General features: G+C 48.9%; 2 protein-coding genes across 4 annotated transcripts in view; one reads left to right on the forward strand and one right to left on the reverse strand.

Annotated features, from left to right (window-relative positions):
• Window positions 1-1,073: 1,073 nt before the first annotated feature.
• On the forward strand, window positions 1,074-9,355 carry ISLR (immunoglobulin superfamily containing leucine rich repeat). 2 transcript variants are annotated; one of them, XM_077934454.1, is made up of 2 exons: window positions 1,074-1,511; window positions 7,319-9,355. In XM_077934454.1, the coding sequence occupies exon 2, from the start codon at window positions 7,321-7,323 to the stop codon at window positions 8,575-8,577; it is 1,257 nt and encodes a 418-aa protein (XP_077790580.1). In that variant the 5' UTR covers window positions 1,074-1,511; window positions 7,319-7,320; the 3' UTR covers window positions 8,578-9,355. The 2 variants fall into 2 exon arrangements, with proteins under 2 accessions (XP_077790580.1, XP_077790579.1); XM_077934453.1 differs by having other exon boundaries at window positions 1,078-1,511; window positions 7,304-9,355.
• A 7,157-nt stretch (window positions 9,356-16,512) lies between these two features.
• STRA6 (signaling receptor and transporter of retinol STRA6) overlaps window positions 16,513-20,474 on the reverse strand; it is a 49,530-nt gene continuing 45,568 nt past the window's right edge. For both annotated transcript variants that reach the window (XM_077934455.1, XM_077934456.1), the window contains 2 exons: window positions 19,237-19,362; window positions 16,513-17,822 (listed from right to left, as the gene is read on the reverse strand). In XM_077934455.1, coding sequence (XP_077790581.1) covers window positions 17,644-17,822; window positions 19,237-19,362 — 305 coding nt within the window. In that variant the 3' untranslated portion in view covers window positions 16,513-17,643. The remainder of the gene's footprint in view (window positions 17,823-19,236; window positions 19,363-20,474) is intronic.

Below are 20,474 nucleotides of genomic sequence, written 5' to 3' on the forward strand. Positions count from 1 at the left end.
TCTTCATATACTTATGGAGAAATTTTCGGCTGGAAGGAGAAATGACTTTGGCCAAAGCCTGCCCCTGGTGTGCATCTTAGGCTGCAGTCCTGTATCTATTTACCCGGGAGTAAGCCACTTGAACTCCACAGGACTTCGCAGCCAAGGAGAAGTGTGTCCGGGAATGTGCTTTTAACAGGGTCTTGCTTCATCAGTTATTCACTGGGGAGAAAAACAATCACCGTTTTACTCTTTCTCTCTGCTCTTCACAGCCTGGAGGAGACAGCGAATGTGTGAATTATTAAGTGAGTTTGTGCAATGAAAAAGAGAGAGAGAAGGTGAAACGAAAACCTGCCATGGATTTGGAACAAGCTGCAGACTGAAGCCTCTGGTTGAAAGTGTAACACTGCAATCCAATAATGTCTACTCAGAAGTAAGCCCTGTTGAGTTCAATGGAACTTATTTCCATGAAAATATTTGTAGGAATGCAGTGTTAAAGCAAGAAATCAGCCCTGCCTTTGGGATGACATTTATATCCAACCTTTCTTCCAAGGAACTCAAGGTGGCACACGTATTTCTTCCCCTGCAACCTTGTGAGGTAGCTTGAGTGACCTGCCAAAGGTCACCCAGTAAATTTCTTGGCTGAATGGGATTTGAATTCTGGTCTCTCAGGTCCTAGCCCATCACTCTAACCACTACTGGCCCATGCTTTTGTTTAGCCGTAGACTCCTAGAGTGAGCTCCAGCCAAGCCTCAGTGGTAATGGCTGTAAAATGGAACCAAGTACCCTTGCATGTCGTGTGCAGCAGAAAACTCAGGGCAGGATGCTTCAGCCTATTGTGGCTGTTATCTGAAGAGCACACTTGCCTGAAGCATGCATTTCCAAACCCATCCCAGCCTTACATTTATTGGTGTGCATTTTGCAAAACCAAGAAACCTAGCTTTTACTCATCCTAACTGCACTCTGTGTGCTGCCATTGGCTGTCTCTTTAAGAAGCCGGCAGAACCCAAGCCAAGAAGGGAGGGATAAGGAAGTTTGGGGAAAACACCACTGTTTTTATTAAGTGTAGGCTGTTGTTTTAGAGAGGCAGGTCTTTGCTACTCATAAAAAATGTATTCCCAGGTCTCTTGAAAACACATAATCAAAGGGGGAGGAAATTAAATCAACGGACTATTGTGGGGTTTCTGGCAGGGGTTGGGGTCTTGATCCAATGCTACCCCCCTCCTCAAAACAGAAGATGGGCAGTTTCTAATTCAGGAAATGTGTCAGGAATTAGGGTCCGTTTCAGGACAAAACCAAAGGAAAAGTGAAAAAACAAAACAAAACAAAAAGAGAGGGTTTTTTTCTTTTTTCGAGGCCTGTGACAAATCAAAACCACTTTTCTGGCTCCCTGAGCGTCGGAGGCTGGACTTCGCCTTTATTAATAACATTTTTGGAATGCATGAGTCTGTCAGGACCCGACACAATGTTTACACAGTTTTCTGGCTGAAACCCTCGCGTGAAGAAAGGAGGAGAGTCACGGGGAAAAAGAGGTAACGAAAAGAGAACTTTCATCCCTTGTCTTTTCAGGATCATTTTTTAAAAAAAGAATATGTTTGAGCTTTGCCGATCCCAACCTGATGCCCTTTCTGATTCTGCAGCCAGTCCTTGTCTCCCTGCCTCCGCTCCCTGAAAGCGTTTGCTATGCCTCTGGGCCTGTGATATAGCGAAGGCCAAAGAGAGAGAGAAAGGGCCGGCCCTCCTGTTAGGTAGGGAGACGAGGCTGCTTCAGGTGCTAAAGTAGGGGGGGGCAGCAGGAAGGGACTGGAGGACAGAGCTCCTTGCAGGCTGTCCTGTAGCCCCCTAAGCTAGTCTGCAGCCCGCAGAGTAGGTGGAGACAGAATAAAAACCAGCCACCCCTCCAGCTGGACTCTGTACATGGAACCAGTTAGTGTGTGTGCTGCCTTCTTCCATTTTAGGGGGGGATGTGGGTTAGATGACCCATGGGGTCCCTTCAGCCCTACAATTCTAGGCAGAAACATTTATTGGGTCAGACAAAATGTGTGGGCACCAATCCACATGGCTTCATAAGAAGACGAGGCCAGGAGGCAGTGATGCTTCTGAATGCCAGTCGCGGGAAACTGCAGGTTTCCCACAGGGCCATCTGGTTTGGTCACTGTGAGAACATGATGCTGGACTAGATAGGCTGCTGGCTGGATCCAGCAGAGCCCAGGGAGTGGCTGTGGGAAGACAATGAATGGTCAGAGGGAGAAGAGGGGGGCAGACAGGGAGGAGGAAATGGGCTCTTTTGATGTTTGTATGGTCTATGGTTGTTATTTCCCCCTAGAAAGGCCTTAGCAGGGAAGGTGGTTACGGCCACAGAATACAAAACCCTGACCTGACCAGGCGTTTTCTGGAGTAGCCAGAGGAGAGAACTGTTTGCCCTCTCTGTGCACAGCAGTGATTGACAAGTTGACATGGGCAGAGCAGCTGCTTTGCATGCAGACGGTCCCGGGTTCAGTTCCCACAGTCAAGTGCCTGGGTGTGCGTGCCAGGAGCAGGTTAGTATAATATATAAATTCAATCAATCAATCAATCAATCAATCAATCCTTGAATAAGTTAACTTTCCTGACGCCATGTGGAATATTTATTTATTTATGGAATTTATATACCGCCCTATATAGTGGTAAAGGTAAAGGTAAAAAGACCCCTGACCATTAGGTCCAGTTGTGGCCGACTCTGGGGTTGCGGCGCTCATCTCGCTTTACTGGCTGAGGGAGCCGGTGTACAGCTTCCGGGTCAAGTGGCCAGCATGACTAAGCCACTTCTGGCAAACCAGAGCAGCGCACGGAAACACCATTTACCGTTTACCTATTTATCTACTTGCACTTTGACGTGATTTTGAACTGCTAGGTTGGCAGGACTATACAGTGGTACCTCGGGTTAAGAACTTAATTCATTCTGGAGGTCCGTTCTTAACCTGAAACCGTTCTTAACCTGAGGTACCACTTTAGCTAATGGGGCCTCCTGCTGCCGCCGCGCAATTTCTGTTCTCATCCAGAAGCAAAGTTCTTAACCCAAGGCACTACTTCTAGGTTAGCAGAGTATGTAACCAGAAGCGTCTGTAACCTGAAGCGTCTGTAACCCGAGGTACCACTGTACTTGCAGGGTCTCAGGGTGGTTAAGAAATAAACAGCTCAGGGGGCCAGGCCTAGTGAGCACAGCAACTCTTCCCGGTAGATCTGATTCTGGACTGCTCTCTGCCACAGACTCTCCCAGCTCACTAAGGCCTGTTACCTCTCCAGCGTCCGACATTTCCTCCTCCCGGTCTGCTCTGTCTTCTCCCTCTGACCACTCATTGTCTTCCCACTGCCACTCCCTGGGCTCTGAGCCTTCTTCCCTTGGGGGTTCCCCAGCTGGTGCCTCCCACCAGCCCTCTGAATCCAGCCAGTCCATGACAGCCACTGACCTGCTGAGAGAGAACCCTGCATGCTGCCAGTCAGTGTAGACAATACTGGGCTAGATGGACTCAGTCAAAGGCAGCTTCCTGCCTAAGGATGTGTAGAAAATGACCAGCCGTGATATTTCATCTACACAACAGGGTGTTTATCTCTCTAGCCTGGCACTGCCTACTCTGGAAGGAGCTGTCCAGGGTCTCATAGCAGCAAACAACCATAGAATTGCAGAGTTGGAAGGGGCACCCAATGGCCATCTAGTCCAACCCCCCCCTGCAATGCAGGAATCTCAACTAAAACATCCAAGAGAGACAGCCCTCCAACCTCTGCTTATGCACCTCCAAGGAAGGAGAGTTCACCATCTCCTGAGGGAGTCCTTCCACTGTCAAACTGCTCTTAACTATCAGAAAGTTCTTCCTGACGTTTAGTCGGAGTCGCCTTTCTTGTAACTTGAATCAAGATTTGGGTTTGGGTCAGTCAAGAGAGGCTTCCCCTCATCTGCCCCTCATGCATTCAACTGGAGGTGTCAGGTATTGGAGCTGGGATCCTTTTCGTGCAAGACACAGGATGCTGCCCCCCAAGGCCTGCCATGCTAGCAGTCACTATGTGTTCCACCAGCAGAAAACGTTAGCTGAGGTTACTGCAGGGGCCAGCAACCTTTTTCAGCTGTGGGCCGGTCCACCGTCCCTCAGACCATGTGGTGGGCCGGACTATATTTTTTTTGGGGGGGGGGGAATGAACAAATTCCTTTTTTAATTTAATTTAATTTTATTAAGATATAAAACACATACATATACATTTATACAATACACGTACACAACACACTACCTTATTTTCATAACATAAAACATATCTACATTACTCTATATAATACCTACCTATACTATACATATCAACATACCTACCCCACACGGACACCCACCAAGTGACTTGACTTCCAGCCGTTCTTGTTACGCTACTTTATTTTTCCAACTAGCTCAAACGCATTTAATTATTTCTTTAATCTCTTCTTCTATCTCAACTTTACTCTCCTTTCACTCTAATCCTTTTCTGGATTCACTCAGTATCTGTCAGAAATTCTACTTTTCCCACATAAATTTTGATGTATTCCTTAAAGATAGCCCACTCCTTATTCACTTTTTGTACCATATCTCCTCTTATCCTCCCTGTTAGTTCGGCAATATGGAAGTATTCCGTCATTTTAGATAACCAGTCTGTTTCAGTTGGGACGCTGCTGCTTTTCCAATTTTTGGTAATCAATAACCTTGCCGCCGTAGTTGCATATATAAATATTGGTCTGACCGCTCAAAAAAATGAACGAATTCCTATGCCCCACAAATAACTCAGAGATGCCATTTTAAATAAAAGGGCACATTCTCCTCATGTAAAAACACCAGGCAGGCCCCACAAATAACCCAGAGATGCATTTTAAATAAAAAGACACATTCTCCTCATGTAAAAACACGCTGATTCCTGGACTGTCTGTGGGCCAGATTGAGAAGGTGACTGGGCCACATCCGGCCCCCCGGGTCTTAGGTTGCCTACCCCTGGGTTACTGCCTTGCATAAAGTTTATTCTAGCCCCGCAGCAGCCTTTGATCAACTTTAACAAAACATCCATCCCAGACCCAGACCCAGCGCCAGCAGCACCCAGCCTCTTGGGTCAGCTGCTAGAGACCCATAATTTCGGCCTTTATAGGTTGCCAACCATGAACTGAGCCTGAAAGGAAGCAGGGCAAGTGCAGACACTGGACACTCTGACGGCGTGTGCTCTAAGTCAGGCGGGAGCTTCTGAACTGACAACCAGGGCAGCCCCATAAAAGGGAATTGCAGTAGTCTAGCTTTGCGATGTTGGCGGTATGAGTGTTTGGTTGCTAGATATGCATCTGCTGCCTTCTCAGTTACCACAGCTGGCAGAAAGCAATCCTATTCCAGGATTGGCAATGTAATTTCAAGACAACAGCGGGAGTGGGCTCCAGAATATGGTTGCCTCCCTACTGCGGCCAAGAATACTCTGAGCACAGCTGCAATGCTCATCCACAAAATGGAGGGTGGAACTTCAGGGCGAGATCCTGCCCTGCCGACTGCCTGCTCCAGCTCCGTGTATTGGGATGAACTCGTGCGCATGAGTTCACTGACCCTGGGGAAAGTGAGATCAGAAATTGACTGGAAAGCTGGTGTGGCGTGATGCCTTGACTTCGGTCAATGAGACTTTTCTTCCTCTTTTAGAAATGTGGTCATCTTTCAGAAAGACAACGTCTTCACAGAACTTCACAGCAGCCTGTCGTATTAGCTGTAAAGGACATCTTGTCAAGGATATGTAGGATGTTTTGGGAGACTAGACTGAAACTATAGAATTGCAGAGTTGGAAGGGACACCAAGGGTCATCTAGTCCAACCCCCTGGTCACCCAACCTCTACTGTAAAACCTCCAAGGAAGGAGATTTTAGACAAAAGGAAGCTATCATGCCCTGGCTGCCTGGTTCTAGTAAATTATCCCCAGTGCCTCCTACTCCTATTCTATAAAAAGCACGATTCACTTTGAACAACCCATTAAGGAAGATAATAACACATGAAAATTCAAAGCAGTAACAAGTTAATTGTACATTTATTCAAAAATCCAATTAAAACCATTTAGTTTAATTCATTCAACAAAATGGATGAACTTGATCCAGTGAGACCAGCTTTCAAAGTTTGATAGTCATTTACTCCTCCAGCGCCCCCTGCCACCCCCTAGGCAATTCCAGGGGAGAGTACCACTCCCTTTGAGACTCACTGACCTAGACCTATTGCAATCTGGGTCCAGGCCTGGCACCTAAGGAGCCTTGGTCCCTCTGATGGATGACCTCTCTGGGAGAAGGTTCTTGCTTGAGTGGCTCCAGGGGTTGGAGTTGGGGGCCCTGCGTTGCAGTGACTGCATAGGGCTGAGCAGAAGTCCCTCAGTGCTACTCTCTTGGGGGAGGAACCCCCCAAATAGAAGCAGAACTATTGCAATCAAGCCCCCAATCTCCAGTTCATCAGGGTTCTTTGTCAAATCCAGGCCTGGACCCGGGCTGAAATGGTTTAGATACTGAAATGGGGCTTGCTCATACATAAAAGGTAAAGGGACCCCTGACCTTTAAGTCCAGTCGCGGACGACTCTGGGGTTGCGGCACTCATCTCGCTTTACTGGCCGAGGGAGCTGGTATTTGTCCGCAGACACTTTCTGGGTCATGTGCCCAGCATGACTAAGCCGCTTCTGGCGAACCAGAGCAGCGCACGGAAAAGCCGTTTACCTTCCCGCCAGAGCGGTACCTATTTATCTACTTGCACTTTGTGCTTTTGAAAAGCTAGGTTCGCAGGAGCAGGGACTGAGCAACGGGAGCTCACCCTGTCACAGGGATTTGAACTGCCGACCTTCTGATCAGCAAGCCCTAGGCCCTGTGGTTTAGACCACAGCGCCACCCGCGTCCCTCAGCTCATACATGCACGCCTGCAAATTACACAAGCAATAAGATGCAAATGCACATAAATTAAATACACACTGAAACAATCCAGTAGATGTTAAAACCCGGAAGTAAAGTATGCCATAAAACAACACCATAAAAAGGCCATAGCATTTATAGCAGCAGATGTAGGTTAAGAGATTCAAAGGCCTAACTGTGTCAACAGGGGCATATTGAAAAGCCGTGGGGATGCCAATACAGATGGGGCCTCTCGCATTTCATCAGGGAGGGCATTCAGCAACACCAGTGCCACCAGCAAAGAGATCTGCTTACACATCAGCACAGGCTGATAATCAGTGAGTAGCAACAGGAAACAAGTGGTTTACAAGGCAATAATTCTTTCTTTCTTTCTTTCTTTCTTTCTTTCTTTCTTTCTTTCTTTCTTTCTTTCTTTCCTTTCTTTTAGCTGAATGGGGAGAAGCAATGGGTCCATGGTTCTGCTTTTTCACTGCTCTGCTCTTGGTGGAGACTCAAAGCTGCCCCGAGATCTGCAACTGCGTAGCCAAGAAGAAATATGGCCGCCACATCGCCGACTGCTCCTACAGAGACCTCCGGGCCGTTCCCCTCGGCCTGCCCTTCAACGCAACCACTCTCACCCTGTCCGTCAACCACATCTCCTCCCTGCAGGAAGACTCCTTTGCGGATGTTGTCGACCTGCAGGCCCTGTGGCTGTCGCACAATGAGATCAGCGCTGTCGCCCAGGGCACCTTTGCCTCCCTGGTGCAGCTGAGGGCCATTGATCTCAGCCACAACCGGATTGCCGTCTTCCCCTGGGGGGACCTGCTCAACCTCACTGCCCTGCAGCAGCTGAAGCTCAGCAGCAACCGGCTGGAGAAGGTTCCCCCAGAGGCCTTCCGCACCCTCAGGGACCTGAGATCCCTCTGGCTGAACGACAACAGGCTCTCCGTCCTCGCCGAAGGGACCTTCAGCTCCCTGCCCCTCCTGTCCCAGTTGCAGATCAACCACAACCCCTTCAACTGCTCCTGCAAGGTCTGGGGACTGAAGAGGTGGCTGGAGGAGACTCTAGTGTCCATCCCAGAGAGGGACTCCATCACTTGTGCTGCCCCAGACAACCTGAAGGGCTTCATCCTTGGGAGAGCCTTGAAGCTGGACTGCATGCTTCCCTCCATCCAGTTGGCATACCACTCCAGCTTGGGCAACAGTGTGCTGCACGATGAGCTTACTCTCCGGTTGCACTGCAGTGCGGTGGGAAGGCCGCCGCCGGAGATCCAGTGGAAAATCCAGACCTCCACTCGGGAGGTGGTGATCAATGGACCAAACGTGGGAGAAGGGGGCAACTGGCTGGCTGCCGGGAGCTTGGAGCAGCGCATCCTGGTCTTCAAGAACGGCTCAATGGCCATCCCTGAGTTCACCAAGGCCGACGAGGGCATCTACACCTGCCAGGCCTTGAATGATGTGGGCTCTCGAGAGGCCTCGGTCAACGTGGCCTTGGCCGGTTCGAAGAATCCTGCTGGGGACACCATCCGGAACAACATCCAAGCCAGCAAGCCCCAGACTGAACCTTGTGAGAAAGAGGAGTCCCCCAAATCGGAAGACAAGTTCGTGGTGATCTACCTTACACCTGTGGTGCCGATGACCAGCAATGAGGGAGCGACCCTGTGGGAGCCAGAGGCCTGGGCTGGCGTCCTTCTGCTTTCGCTGCTCACCCTTTATGGCTGAGACACGTGCAGCCTGGGATCATGCGTAGGAATGTAGTGCTGCATTATTGGAGGCGAGGCTGAGATATTATTTATTGCATTTATATCCTACCTGTTTCTCCCAGGAGCTCAAGGTAGTTAGTTCTCCCCCGACCCATTTTATCCCTACAACAAGAACATCCCTGTGAGGTAGGTTAGGCTGAGAGGCAGTGACGTTAATGGCCAAGTAGGAGTTTGAAACTTGGTCTCTGTCAGGTCCTGGTCCAACACTCTAACCACTATGTAGCACTACACCCCTGGTTGCAAAGCAGAGCTGCCAAAGTTAAATCAGCCTAATAGTCATTCCTCCTTCCAGGAATCCTTGAGAACTGTAGTTTCCCATGTAGGGATTGGAGTCCACTAACACAGAATCCTCGGCAACTTAGAAGGAAACCATGGCATTGCAGTAGGAAAAGAGATTGAGTTTGTAGTAAACATTTAGTCTTTGTGGGAAGGGCTTGATTTCTTCCATTTTAGTCTCCTAACTGTATGTTTAACTGCTGTGACCAGCAAAGGGTGAGGGATAAATCCTGATCTTCATTGTAGTCAATGCTGTGTTCACAAACAACAGTCTAACATTTTCAAAGAGAGGCTCACCATATTTCCAGTCATTCTGCTTAACATTTGCAAAAAGAGAAGGCAAGATTGCAGTTTATTCCAGCTATGACTAACCACACTTTACATATTCAAAGAAATCTGTCTTCTGCATCACCACTGAAAGGCCGAACAAGACAGAACATTAAATGCATCTTTTCATTTAACGTTTGTGTGTGTGTTTCAGTACAACGTGTATCAGAGTGGGACTGAAATTTAATGGGATCAGAGCACAGGTATAGAGGAGAGATGTCACCATTTCCTTCCCTACTATGGCCCTCAGAAAAGTCCCTGTTCTGAAGCTGGCATTTGCTGTGTGTGTGTGTGTGTGTGTGTGTGTGTGTGTGTGTGTGTGTGTGTGTCTCCCATGGGTCTCCAGAGGAGATTCCCTGCCAATGCAAATAGCACTTCCAGGGCAGGCATTAAATTCAGGGGGAGGAAAAGGTTAAATGCCTTACCCATTCCTTATTCTGATATAACATCAGTCCCTCCTCTCCTGCACTGATGCTATTTGCATTTATAAAAACCCTGCAGGCATGGCCACTCTTCTGAGCAATGGTTGGAATTGTGGTTTGGTTTTTATATAGTGAGTAATGAGAAGGATATGGGACGCGGGTGGCGCTGTGGGTTAAGCCACAGAGCGTAGGACTTGCCAATCAGAAGGTCAGCGGTTCGAATCCCCGCAACGGGGTGAGCTCCCGTTGCTCAGTCCCTGCTCCTGCCAACCTAGCAGTTCGAAAGCACATCAAGTGCAAGTAGATAAATAGGTACCATTCCAGCGGGAAGGTAAATGGCATTTCCGTGCGCTGCTCTGGTTCGCCAGAAGTGGCTCAGTCATGCTGGCCACATGACCTGGAAACTGTACGCCGGCTCCCTCGGCCAATAAAGCGATAAACCCCATAGTCGGCCACGACTGGACCTAATGGTTAGGAGTCCCTTTACCTTTTAATGAGAAGGATATAGGACTCTGCCTTTTCCTGGACTTCCCTAACATGGCACAGAAAAGGCGAGTAAGAGGCAATGTGATAGAAATGTATAAACTTATTCATGGCCTGGAAAAAGTGGATAGAGAAATGTTTTCCTCCCTCTTATATTGCTAGAACTCATAGATATCCAGTGAAGGTGAATGTTGGAGGATTCAGGATGGATAAAAGAAAGCCCTTCTTCACACAGTGCAGAGTTAAACTGTGGGACGCCTTGCTGCAGAGACTTTGCCACCAACCTGGATGGCTTTAAAAGAGAATTAGACAAATTCATGGAGGAGAGAGCTCCCGGCCCCTGTGAGGACAGGATGTTGGACTAGGTGGGTCATTAGCCTGATGCAGCAGGCTCTACTAACGTTCATATAATAATAAAAAATTTTATTTATACCCTGCCCTCCCCGGCCAGGGCTGGGCTCAGGGAAGCTAACACCAGTAAAATTACAGTAAAAACATAATAGGGGAGAAAAAAACCCAATTTAAAATACAGGTTAAAATGCAATTTAAAATGCAGCCTCATTTTAAAAGTAGCCCATAGATCAAAGCGATGGGAAACATAAGGGTCAGACTGAGTCCAAACCAAAGGCCAGGCGGAACAGCTCTGTCTTGCAGGCCCTGTGGAAAGATGTCAAGTCCCGCAGAGCCCTAGTCTCTTGTGACAGAGCGTTCCACCAAGTCGGGGCCAGTACTGAAAAGGCCCTGCCCTAGTTGAGACCAATCTAACCACCTTGCTACTTGGGACCTCCAAAGTGTTGTCATTTTGGAGGCATCCATGGGGCATACCAGGAGAGGCAGTCCCGTAGGTACGTGGGTCCTAGCCCGCATAGGGCTTTAAAGGTCAAAACCAGCACCTTAAACCTGACCCTGTACTTCACCGGGAGCCAGTGCGGTTGGTAAAGCACTGGATGAATGTGATCCCGAATGTGATGTCCTCCAAACAGCCAAAGGTTAGGGATTATGCAGTGCTGTTGCCACTGGGGTGGGGTTTTGCCCCAGGTGAAGCCTCCAGAGGGGCACCAGCATGTGTGAATGTGTACACAAATGCACATGGGGTGCCAAACTGGTGAAATAAAGCCTAGTTTTGCCCCTGGATTATGGGAGCTGCAGTCCCTAAACGCCAGGAGGGCCAGAGGTTCTCTGCCCTGAGTATCCTTCCGCAGCTTAGGAAGAATCCTGGCCTGGCCCACACATGAGATTTGGAGAATTGATAGGCATGTTGGAACAATAGGCTTCCTCAACGTGGTGCCCACCCCCCAGGTGCTCTTGGACTACAACTCCCACCATCCCTGGCCTTTGGGCTTTCTGGCTGGGGCTGATGGGAGCCGGAGTCCAACCATGTATGGACAGCCACAGGTTTCCGCATCCCTGCTGTAGAGAATGGCGCTGAGGGTTATCTATTTCTTCAGACATTTCCAGGCCACCTTTGAGTCCTCATAAGGCAGCTGAAACAAATATAATATGCCTTAAAACACATTTGTGCACAGTCTCAAAGCAGTGATAAATCAGCAGCTGCCCCAGTCACAATGTCTAGATAAACAGCCCCCTCAAAAAAGGGAAACAGAGATAAGATGACAAATTCGGAGTGTTAAGGAATCAGCGACTGCCTTGTATCATGGTTTTTGCCCCCAAATCATGGCAGCTGTAGTTTGTTAAGCGTACTGGGAATTGTAGCTCCTAACAACTCTCAGGAAGGTGGTGGCGTAGTGTGTGGGGGCCTGGGGGGTACATTTTTTCAGGGGGCGCAACCAGGTGCCCCCACAACAGGCTCCCTCGTCGGAGCCTGGCTCTGGCACGCAAAGGAACTGCAGAGATGGCTTCTTCGTGCAACGGCCCAATGTCGCCAGCAGTAGCTCCATCCCCGGGCCAAAGCTGACCTGGGGGCAGAGAGAGGCTGTGGCATGCTTGCGCCCAGCCTGGCAGCTCTGCCAGTGAGGAGAGTGGGCATCCTGCCTGCCCCTGGCAGCGTTGACATACACTCCACCACTGCAGGAAGAATTGACTGTAAGACAATTCGCAGTTGTTGGCTGCATACACAGAATACCTAAAACCAATGTTGTTGTTTTTTGTTCAAAGCTAAATTGTGCAGCTTAAAGCAAATTCATGCAGATTTAATTGCTTGATTAAATAGAGTGAAGCTTAATCAACTTAAGGATTCTTTATAATCAGGTGATAGCCGTCATTCTCCGAGGAGAGATGGTAAATCTGCAGAATATTCTGTTCCCTTTGGCAGCAAAGCAAACCATTTGGATTGAGTATGTTTGTTTTGTCACAACAAGGTAAATTGCTCAGCGGCTGACAGGTGCTGGTTGCATCACAATTCTGGTTATTGGCAATATCAAGGCTGCATCATATTCATAAACATGGAACCTGGCCAAATGTACAGCTCCGCTCACTGCTCAGGCATCATCCTGGAACGGGTGGATTAACCAGCAGCCAATTAAGCAGCAGAGCAAAGCCCCAGCTGGAGTCTAAAATGATCACCAAAACCATCAAGAGGAGGGAGCGACTCCCCTGTGAGGAATGGTTGCAGCGCTTGCGACTTCTTAGCTTACAGAAAAGGTGAGGAAGAGGCGATACGACGGAAAGTTTATAAAATTAAGCATGGCATAGAGAATGTGGATAGGGAAGAGGTTTTCCTCTCTCTCTCATAACACCAGATTTCATGGACATCCCATGAAACCGAATTCAGGGCAAACGGGCCCAGTTCAATTTCCTGCTTCCTTAAGTTGGCAGCCGTCTGTCTCGAGAGACAATAGAGTGCGGGGCTGAAGTCAAGCCACTACATTGGCAGTGACCTCTTTGGGGCACAAGGCTGGGTGGTGTATGGAGGTCCTGGGCTGCCCAGATGATGGGACCTCCCTCTTGGCCTCACCGATGTGGTCCAAAGGATAGCAGACCAATATGTTTGGCATCAGCTTGGCTGTAGGAGTTGCTGAAAGGAGGTGTACAAGGCGCCACCCAATCGTCTTGGGGACTCCAGATTTGTGTAGGGTTTACTCCTGAGCTTTTTCTTTTCCTGAAGATATTCCACAAGGCTGCGGAGTTTTAGCACCAGAATTTTCCTTCTCCTAGATAGACCACCTTCCCAGGTTGATGAGCCCCATCTGACCCTCACTTCCCTCTACAGCACGGGCAAAAACCGCCTTCTTGACCATTGGACCCATTCTTGGCCTTGTCTGCTCAATGCGCCAGAGCCTGTCTTTGCATGCAGGGGAAGTCCCTAAGTCACCAAGGGTTTGAGACCAATTGGATGCCTTCACCTGGTTTAGCTAGCCATTCAAAGCTGCTCCTGGGATAGTGGCCACTGTTGCCTGCGGACAGCTTCTAGGAGACATAGGGGAGAGCTGTGTGCAGGGTGGGGACCAAAGGTGGACAATTAGCCCAGAAGGAGCGCGACATGACCTCCCCACAACACTTGATATATCCCTTTTAATTCTTTTAATTGTGGATTGTTTTATGGAAAAGGCCACACAACCGAACCCAAATTAATGAGCTTGAGAAGTAGCTTTGGTTTCATCTCTGGATATAGGATTGAATAAACTGATGATGATGATGATGATGATGATGATGGGAATATGGTTGAGGTCACGTCATTAGGATCACCTACCATTTGCCTCACATGACTGCTCACATGGAGGATGGATGCATTTAAATACTTATTCCGCTGGACAGACTAGATAGGTATATATTTTCATCACAAAATATGTTAATTAAACACACATTTTATTTCTTCTTCTTCGGCCTTCTTCGGCGCCTCCATAGCATCTGCAGAAAACAGCAGCAGGAGACTTTTTCAGGTGGTTCGCAATCTATCGGAACCACCTGTACCACCAGGGCCTGGTAGGGACCCCAAGATCTCCTGCAATGCTTTTGCAAAGTTTTTTGCAGATAAAATCGCTCAGATTCAGAAGGAGGTAGACTCCACCGTGGGAGCAGGGCCAGGGTGGGAGAGTGCTAGAGTTCTGTCTGGTCCTGTTACATGGGATCAATTCCAGTCTGTTACCTCCGGGGATGTGGACAGGCTGCTTGGAAAAGTGAAACCGACCACCTGTCTCCTTGATCCTTGCCCATCCTGGCTGATAAAAGCGAGCCGGGAAGGGCTGGGCGATGGGCTCTGCGGGGTGGTGAATGCTTCCCTCTGTGAGGGAGCCTTCCCAGACCCGCTGAAAGAGGCGGTCATTAAACCGCTTCTTAAAAAAAACATCTTTAGACCCGGCCAATTTGGCCAACTATCGCCCAGTTTCAAATCTGCCATTCTTGGGCAAGGTGATTGAGCGGGTGGTTGCTGAACAACTCCAAGCACGCCTGGAGGAAACGGACCATTTGGATCCCTTCCAATCGGGATTCAGGTCTCACCATGGGACTGAAACTGCCTTGGTCGCGCTGGTTGATGATCTCCGGCGGGCTAGGGACAAAGGTGAGAGCTGTTTCCTAGTTCTGCTGGATCTCTCAGCGGCCTTTGACACCATCGACCATAACATCCTTCTGGACCGTCTAGAGGGGCTGGGAGCTGGGGGCACTGTCATACAGTGGTTCCGCTCCTTCCTCCTGGAAAGTGGTGGTGGGGGATGAGTGCTCAGACCCCTGGGCTCTCACTTGTGGGGTGCCTCAGGGTTCTGTCCTCTCCCCCATGCTTTTTAATATCTATATGAAGCCGCTGGGAGAGATCATCAGGGGGTTTGGACTGGGTGTTCATCAGTACGCAGATGACACCCAGCTCTACCTCTCCTTTAAATCAGAACCAGTGAAGGCGGTGAAGGTCCTGTGTGAGTGCCTGGAGGCGGTTGGAGGATGGATGGTGGCTAACAGACTGAGGTTGAATCCTGACAAGACAGAAGTACTGTTTTTGGGGGACAGGGAGCGGGTTGGTGTGGGGGATTCCCTGGTCTTGAATGGGGTAACTGTGCCCCTAAAGGACCAGGTGCGTAGCCTGGGAGTCATTTTGGACTCACAGCTGTCCATGGAGGCGCAGGTTAACTCTGTGTCCAGGGCAGCTGTCTACCAGCTCCACCTGGTACGCAGGCTAAGACCCTACCTGCCCGCGAACTGTCTCGCCAGAGTGGTGCATGCTCTAGTTATCTCACGCTTGGACTACTGCAACGCGCTCTACGTGGGGCTACCTTTGAAGGTGACCCGGAAACTGCAATTAATCCAGAATGCGGCAGCTAGACTGGTGACTGGGAGTGGCCGCCGGGACCATATAACACCGGTTCTGAGAGACCTGCATTGGCTCCCAGTACGTTTCCGAGCACGATTCAAAGTGTTGGTGCTGACCTTTAAAGCCCTAAACGGCCTCGGTCCTGTATACCTGAAGGAGCGTCTCCACCCCCATCATTCAGCCCGGACACTGAGATCCAGCGCCGAGGGCCTTCTGGCGGTTCCCTCATTGCGAGAAGTGAGGCTACAGGGAACCAGACAGAGGGCCTTCTCGGTAGTGGCGCCCGCCCTGTGGAACGCCCTCCCATTAGATGTCAAAGAGATAAATAATTACCTGATATTCAGAAGACATCTTAAGGCAGCCCTGTTCAGGGAAGTTTTTAATATGTAACGCTGTACTGTTTTTAACACTGATTGGGAGCCGCCCAGAGTGGCTGGGGAAACTCAGCCAGATGGGCGGGGTATAAATAATAAATTATTATTATTATTATTATTATTATTATTATTATTATTATTATTATTATTATTATTTCAATATGCATATTTCTAAATTATCCTAAAGGATGCCTTTGGAACACATACTGTTAAGTTTTATGCTACAGATTGTAATACAAAATTCCAAAATCTAGGGCTAACCTGACAATTTCAGTTTTTCTCAGTTTCTCCTTTTCCCGCTCTTAGGTTCTGTTCTCTATATTCCACATCTCACTTTGCAATGTTTCTTTTTTAAAAACTCTCATGAAAATCCATCTGCATTGTTGCATGAATTTCTCCTGCTATACACATTTTTATATGCAATTTCCCCTAATATACAAACTTTTTGCAAAGCAATTTCCCCATATATACTGGATGTTTGAATGCAATTTCCATTATGTGTAGGTTCTGATGCACACTTCCCCCACTGTATACTCACTTTTGTACACATTACTCTGTTGGTGAATTGCATTGCAAAATTTGGAGAAGTGCTGCTTCTGAAGGAGGGCTGCCTTTCAGTTTTGTACCCAAGTATGAATTTGGTTGGTTCACCTGGAACTGCAAATGAAATCAAATTTCTTCCCCATCTGATCTGCACATTGGCCATAGATGTGTGGATCCAGCCCGTTTGCCCATAAATTGAATTTCAGAACCGGACCTACCAGGAAGGAACGCACAAACATTGATAGACAAACCAGGCCTTCACTGGAGTGTAACCATGACATTTTGTTTATTGTTCTTACCAGAGAGTCCAACTCTCTTTATACTATGATCTGTCCTACCTTAGCAGGCTCTGGGAGTTGACCTTGCCAGCTTCCACGACACAAGGCCTGAGGAGTGGCTTAACGAAAAGGGTGAGAAGTGGTTAGTCCTCAAGGAGAATAGAAGGGGAGGCAACGGCACCAGGGTGTGTGTGTTGCAGAGTAAATAACAGCACATTGCCTTCCTCAAGAGCAGGGGATTGCTAAGCAGAAAGATTTGCAGGGGAACCTTAGGAGGATATCTGACAATCCCCTCTCCAAGACATCACTCTCCAAGACATCACTCTCCAAGACATCATCTTGGAGAGTGAAATGCTGTGTCCAATTCTGTGCACCACAATTTAAGAAGGATGTCGACAACCTGGAATGTATGCAGAGGAGGGCAACCAAGAGTGTGGAAAACAAGCCTTATGAGGAGAGGTTGAAGGAGCGGGGTATGTTTAGCCTGGAAAAGAGGAGACTGGAGATATGATAGCCACCTTCCAATATCTCAAGGCCTGTCACATGGAAGTTGGAGCAATCTTGCTTTCTCCTGCTCTGGAGGGTAGGATTCGAACCAATGGATTCAAGTTACAAGAAAGGAGATTCTGACTAAACACCAGGAAGAACTTTCTGACAGTAAGAGCTGTTCAACAGTGGAACGGTCTCCTTTGGGAGGTGGTGGACTTTCCTTCATTGGAGGTTAAGCAGAGGTTGGATGGCCATCTGTCATGGATGCTTTAGCTGAGATTCCTGCATTCCTTCCAACTCTACAATTCTATGGTTCTATGAAACATTTAACGTGGCCCCCCCCCCTCGTATTTAGGAGCTGCACACTCGTTTGTCCATGGGAGAAAGATGCCCAGGAAGACCGCTTGCCCCCACTCTGAGCCAACACCACTTCTGTCCCATCTTTGGCCCTGGAAGGAAAGGCTGTAGCCTCAGGGCAAGTAGGCTGCAGCCTCTTGAGGAAACTATGGGAGAGGCACATGGAGTGCATGGGAGAAGGACAACACAGGGATTGGGGTGGTGAAGAAGGCACAGGGGATTCATTCTTCTCAACTGGCGGAGTCCATCATTCCCAAGAAGCTTTGTCCTGGGTGGCTAAGGTTTTGCCGGGTTGGCCTGCATCCCGTTGGCGGTGGAGTCCGAGAGAGCCCCCTTTCGGTAAGGCAGGAGGGAGGGGTTGTTGAGCAAGGTGTAGGCTAAGAACCACCGCGCACGGCTGCGCTTGCCCTTGGACCCTTTCGATGAACACGCCCTGGTCTTCATGAGCTTGACTCCTGCCAACAAAAGGGCCACTGTGAAGATCTAGGAACCCACACACACTTTCCCTGGGGAGGCCAGAGGGAGTCTCAAGGGCCAGTCCACCATCGAGGGGGGACCTTGCACTCAGCTAAGGAGGGGCAAATCTGCCCTGGTTTCCCATTTATCATCACTAGCCAGAGTGGAAGGGATCAGGGCTGCATTCTGCAAACCTTAAATTTATAGCTTAAGTGCTGCTTTAAAAATGTCCCATCTCAAAAGTGTTCACTCTTCCCTTGAACGCAAAGGTGTAGGAAGGCAGGCAGGCAGATGGAGCCTGGGAAGGTACTTGCCCAGAACCTTCTCAGGCTCTGCCTGCCTGCCTGCCTACGCCTCTGCCTTTTCCCAGGCAGGCAGCTGCCTATTCCTCCTGGTTGGTCACTCCTGGAGTGACCGACTGGGAGGAAAGAGACAGCCCACCCAATCAATCAGGTGAAGGCAGAGGCAGGCAGGTGGATGGAGCCTGAGTAGGTTGTGGGTGAGCACCTCCTTGGGCTCGGTCTGCCTGGGTGTGTGCACCTTTGAGGAAGCACCGCCCCTGCCCCTCCTCCTGGCACAGGCTGGAGTAGTAAGGGGGCTCACTCAGCTGTAGGGCTGGGCAGTGGGGAGGAAGCAGCAGCCAAGATATATTTCAGACATTGCAATATATCAGTATACCACGATATCTAGCTGCAGATATATCATGATGTTGAAAAGCAGATATCACCCAGCCCTAGCTGGGAGCTCCTCCATCAAGGCTCAGGTTGCATATATGTGTAAATAAACAATATTTATTATTATTATTGTTGTTGTTGTTATTATTATTATTATTATTATTAATTATTATTATTATTATATCTGCAAGGAATCACAGGTAAACTCACCTGATATCCCTGGAAGCTCACTCAGCTCAGAGATTGGGCTGGCATGGAACAATATCACACACCCTTGGAACCTTAAATATTTATGCTTGGTTATAAACAAAGCTTTAAAATAAATAAATTACGGTGCCCCTCTAGTGCTCATGCACCACATCGGGCATCATTTGAACACAGCGCTTCTCTCCTCTGGGGCGTGGGTGCATCAGACAAAAACAACGTGGATGCCAAAGTCACTCGTCCTTTCACAGATCTGTCCTCCCAACCTGTACTCACCAGAAGGCCTTTGGAGCAAGGAAGCAAACCCACAGCTGGCTCCGCCCCTCCCTCTGTCCCCCCCCCCCCCCGTGTTTCCCATGAGAATCTATACAGAGAGACAGAAAAGTGATCTTTCCATACATGACGGTGGAAAATCATCTCCCTGACTGGCCACAAATGACAGAGCAAGCGGGCGAGTGAGCAAGAAGCTGGATGTTATCTGCATCCATTTTGTGATGATGAGGCTGGATGGGGGACCGGGACTGAGAGTGCTCACCTTCTTCCACATCTCTTGGCTGGGGTCCCTTTGTGCCCACCTGGAGGAGCAGGAAGCAGAAGGCTTTCATCACAGGGTGCGATTGGCTGACCTCAATCTTCAAGTAATGACAATATGTCCGGTAGCCTGGAGGGGGAAGAGGAGGGAGGGGCAGGGGGAGGACCAGGCAGTTGAAAACATTCCTGTTGACCAGGTGCCTTTGTTTGCTGCAGAAGACTGTTCCAGGCAACCCCAAAATCACTGGAGGTTTTCAATATTTCTAACTCATTTTCTGTGATATTGCCTATGCTTGATTTTGCATTTAATAACACGATTTTTTAAGTCAGGGGGTGGAGGTGGGTCTTATTGTGCAGGACTGCTAAATAAACTTTAATTGTACAATGCAATACAGCGGGCGCTCGGGTTGCAAATGTGATCCGTGCGGGATGCATGTTCGCAACCCACAGTGGTGCATCTGCGCACACACAGGTTGCGATTCGGCGCTTCTGCGCATGTGCAAAGCGCAAGTTAGTGCTTCTGCGCATGCGCGACCCCCGAAACCCGGAAGTAACCCATTCTGGTACTTCCAGGTTTCGGCAGGTCCATAACCCGAAAAAACGCAACCCGAAGCGTCTGTAACCCGAGGTATGACTGTATTGCCAGCACACGGTTGAATCCTATCCTGAAAGTCTGGAAGTGCCCTCAGGGATGAAGGGGAAATCCATCCCATCTGTATTTTAAAGCGCAAAGCATGCTGTTGTAAGTGAGCTTCCACAGCCCATCTCAACTTCCTGAATTAGGTACAAATAGCCAGAAAAAGCTGGACCATAAAGAAGGCTGATCGCCGAAGAATTGATGCTTTTGAATTATGGTGCTGGAGAAGACTCTTGAGAGTCCCATGGACTGCAAGAAGATCAAACGCATCCATTCTTAAGGAAATCAGCCCTGAGTGCTCACTGGAAGGACAGATCGTGCAGCTGAGGCTCCAGTACTTTGGCCACCTCATGAGAAGAGAAGACTCCCTGGAGAAGACACTGATGCTGGGAAAGATGGAGGGCACAAGGAGAAGGGGGCGACAGAGGATGAGATGGTTGGATAGTGTTTTCGAGGTTACCAGCATGAGATTGACCAAACTGCGGGAAGTAGTGGAGGACAGAGGTGCCTGGTGTGCTCTGGTCCATGGGGTCACGAAGAGTCGGACACGACTAAATGACTAAACAACAACAACAAAGCCAGAAAGAGCATGCAATGCAGGACAG

This window comes from Podarcis muralis, chromosome 9 (assembly GCF_964188315.1).
Source record: "Podarcis muralis chromosome 9, rPodMur119.hap1.1, whole genome shotgun sequence".
Taxonomy (NCBI): domain Eukaryota; kingdom Metazoa; phylum Chordata; class Lepidosauria; order Squamata; family Lacertidae; genus Podarcis; species Podarcis muralis.

Excerpts from the sequence above, each read along its gene's own strand:
- ISLR (XM_077934454.1), top strand. The coding sequence starts at position 7,321 with ATGGGTCCATGGTTCTGCTTTTTCACTGCTCTGCTCTTGGTGGAGACT.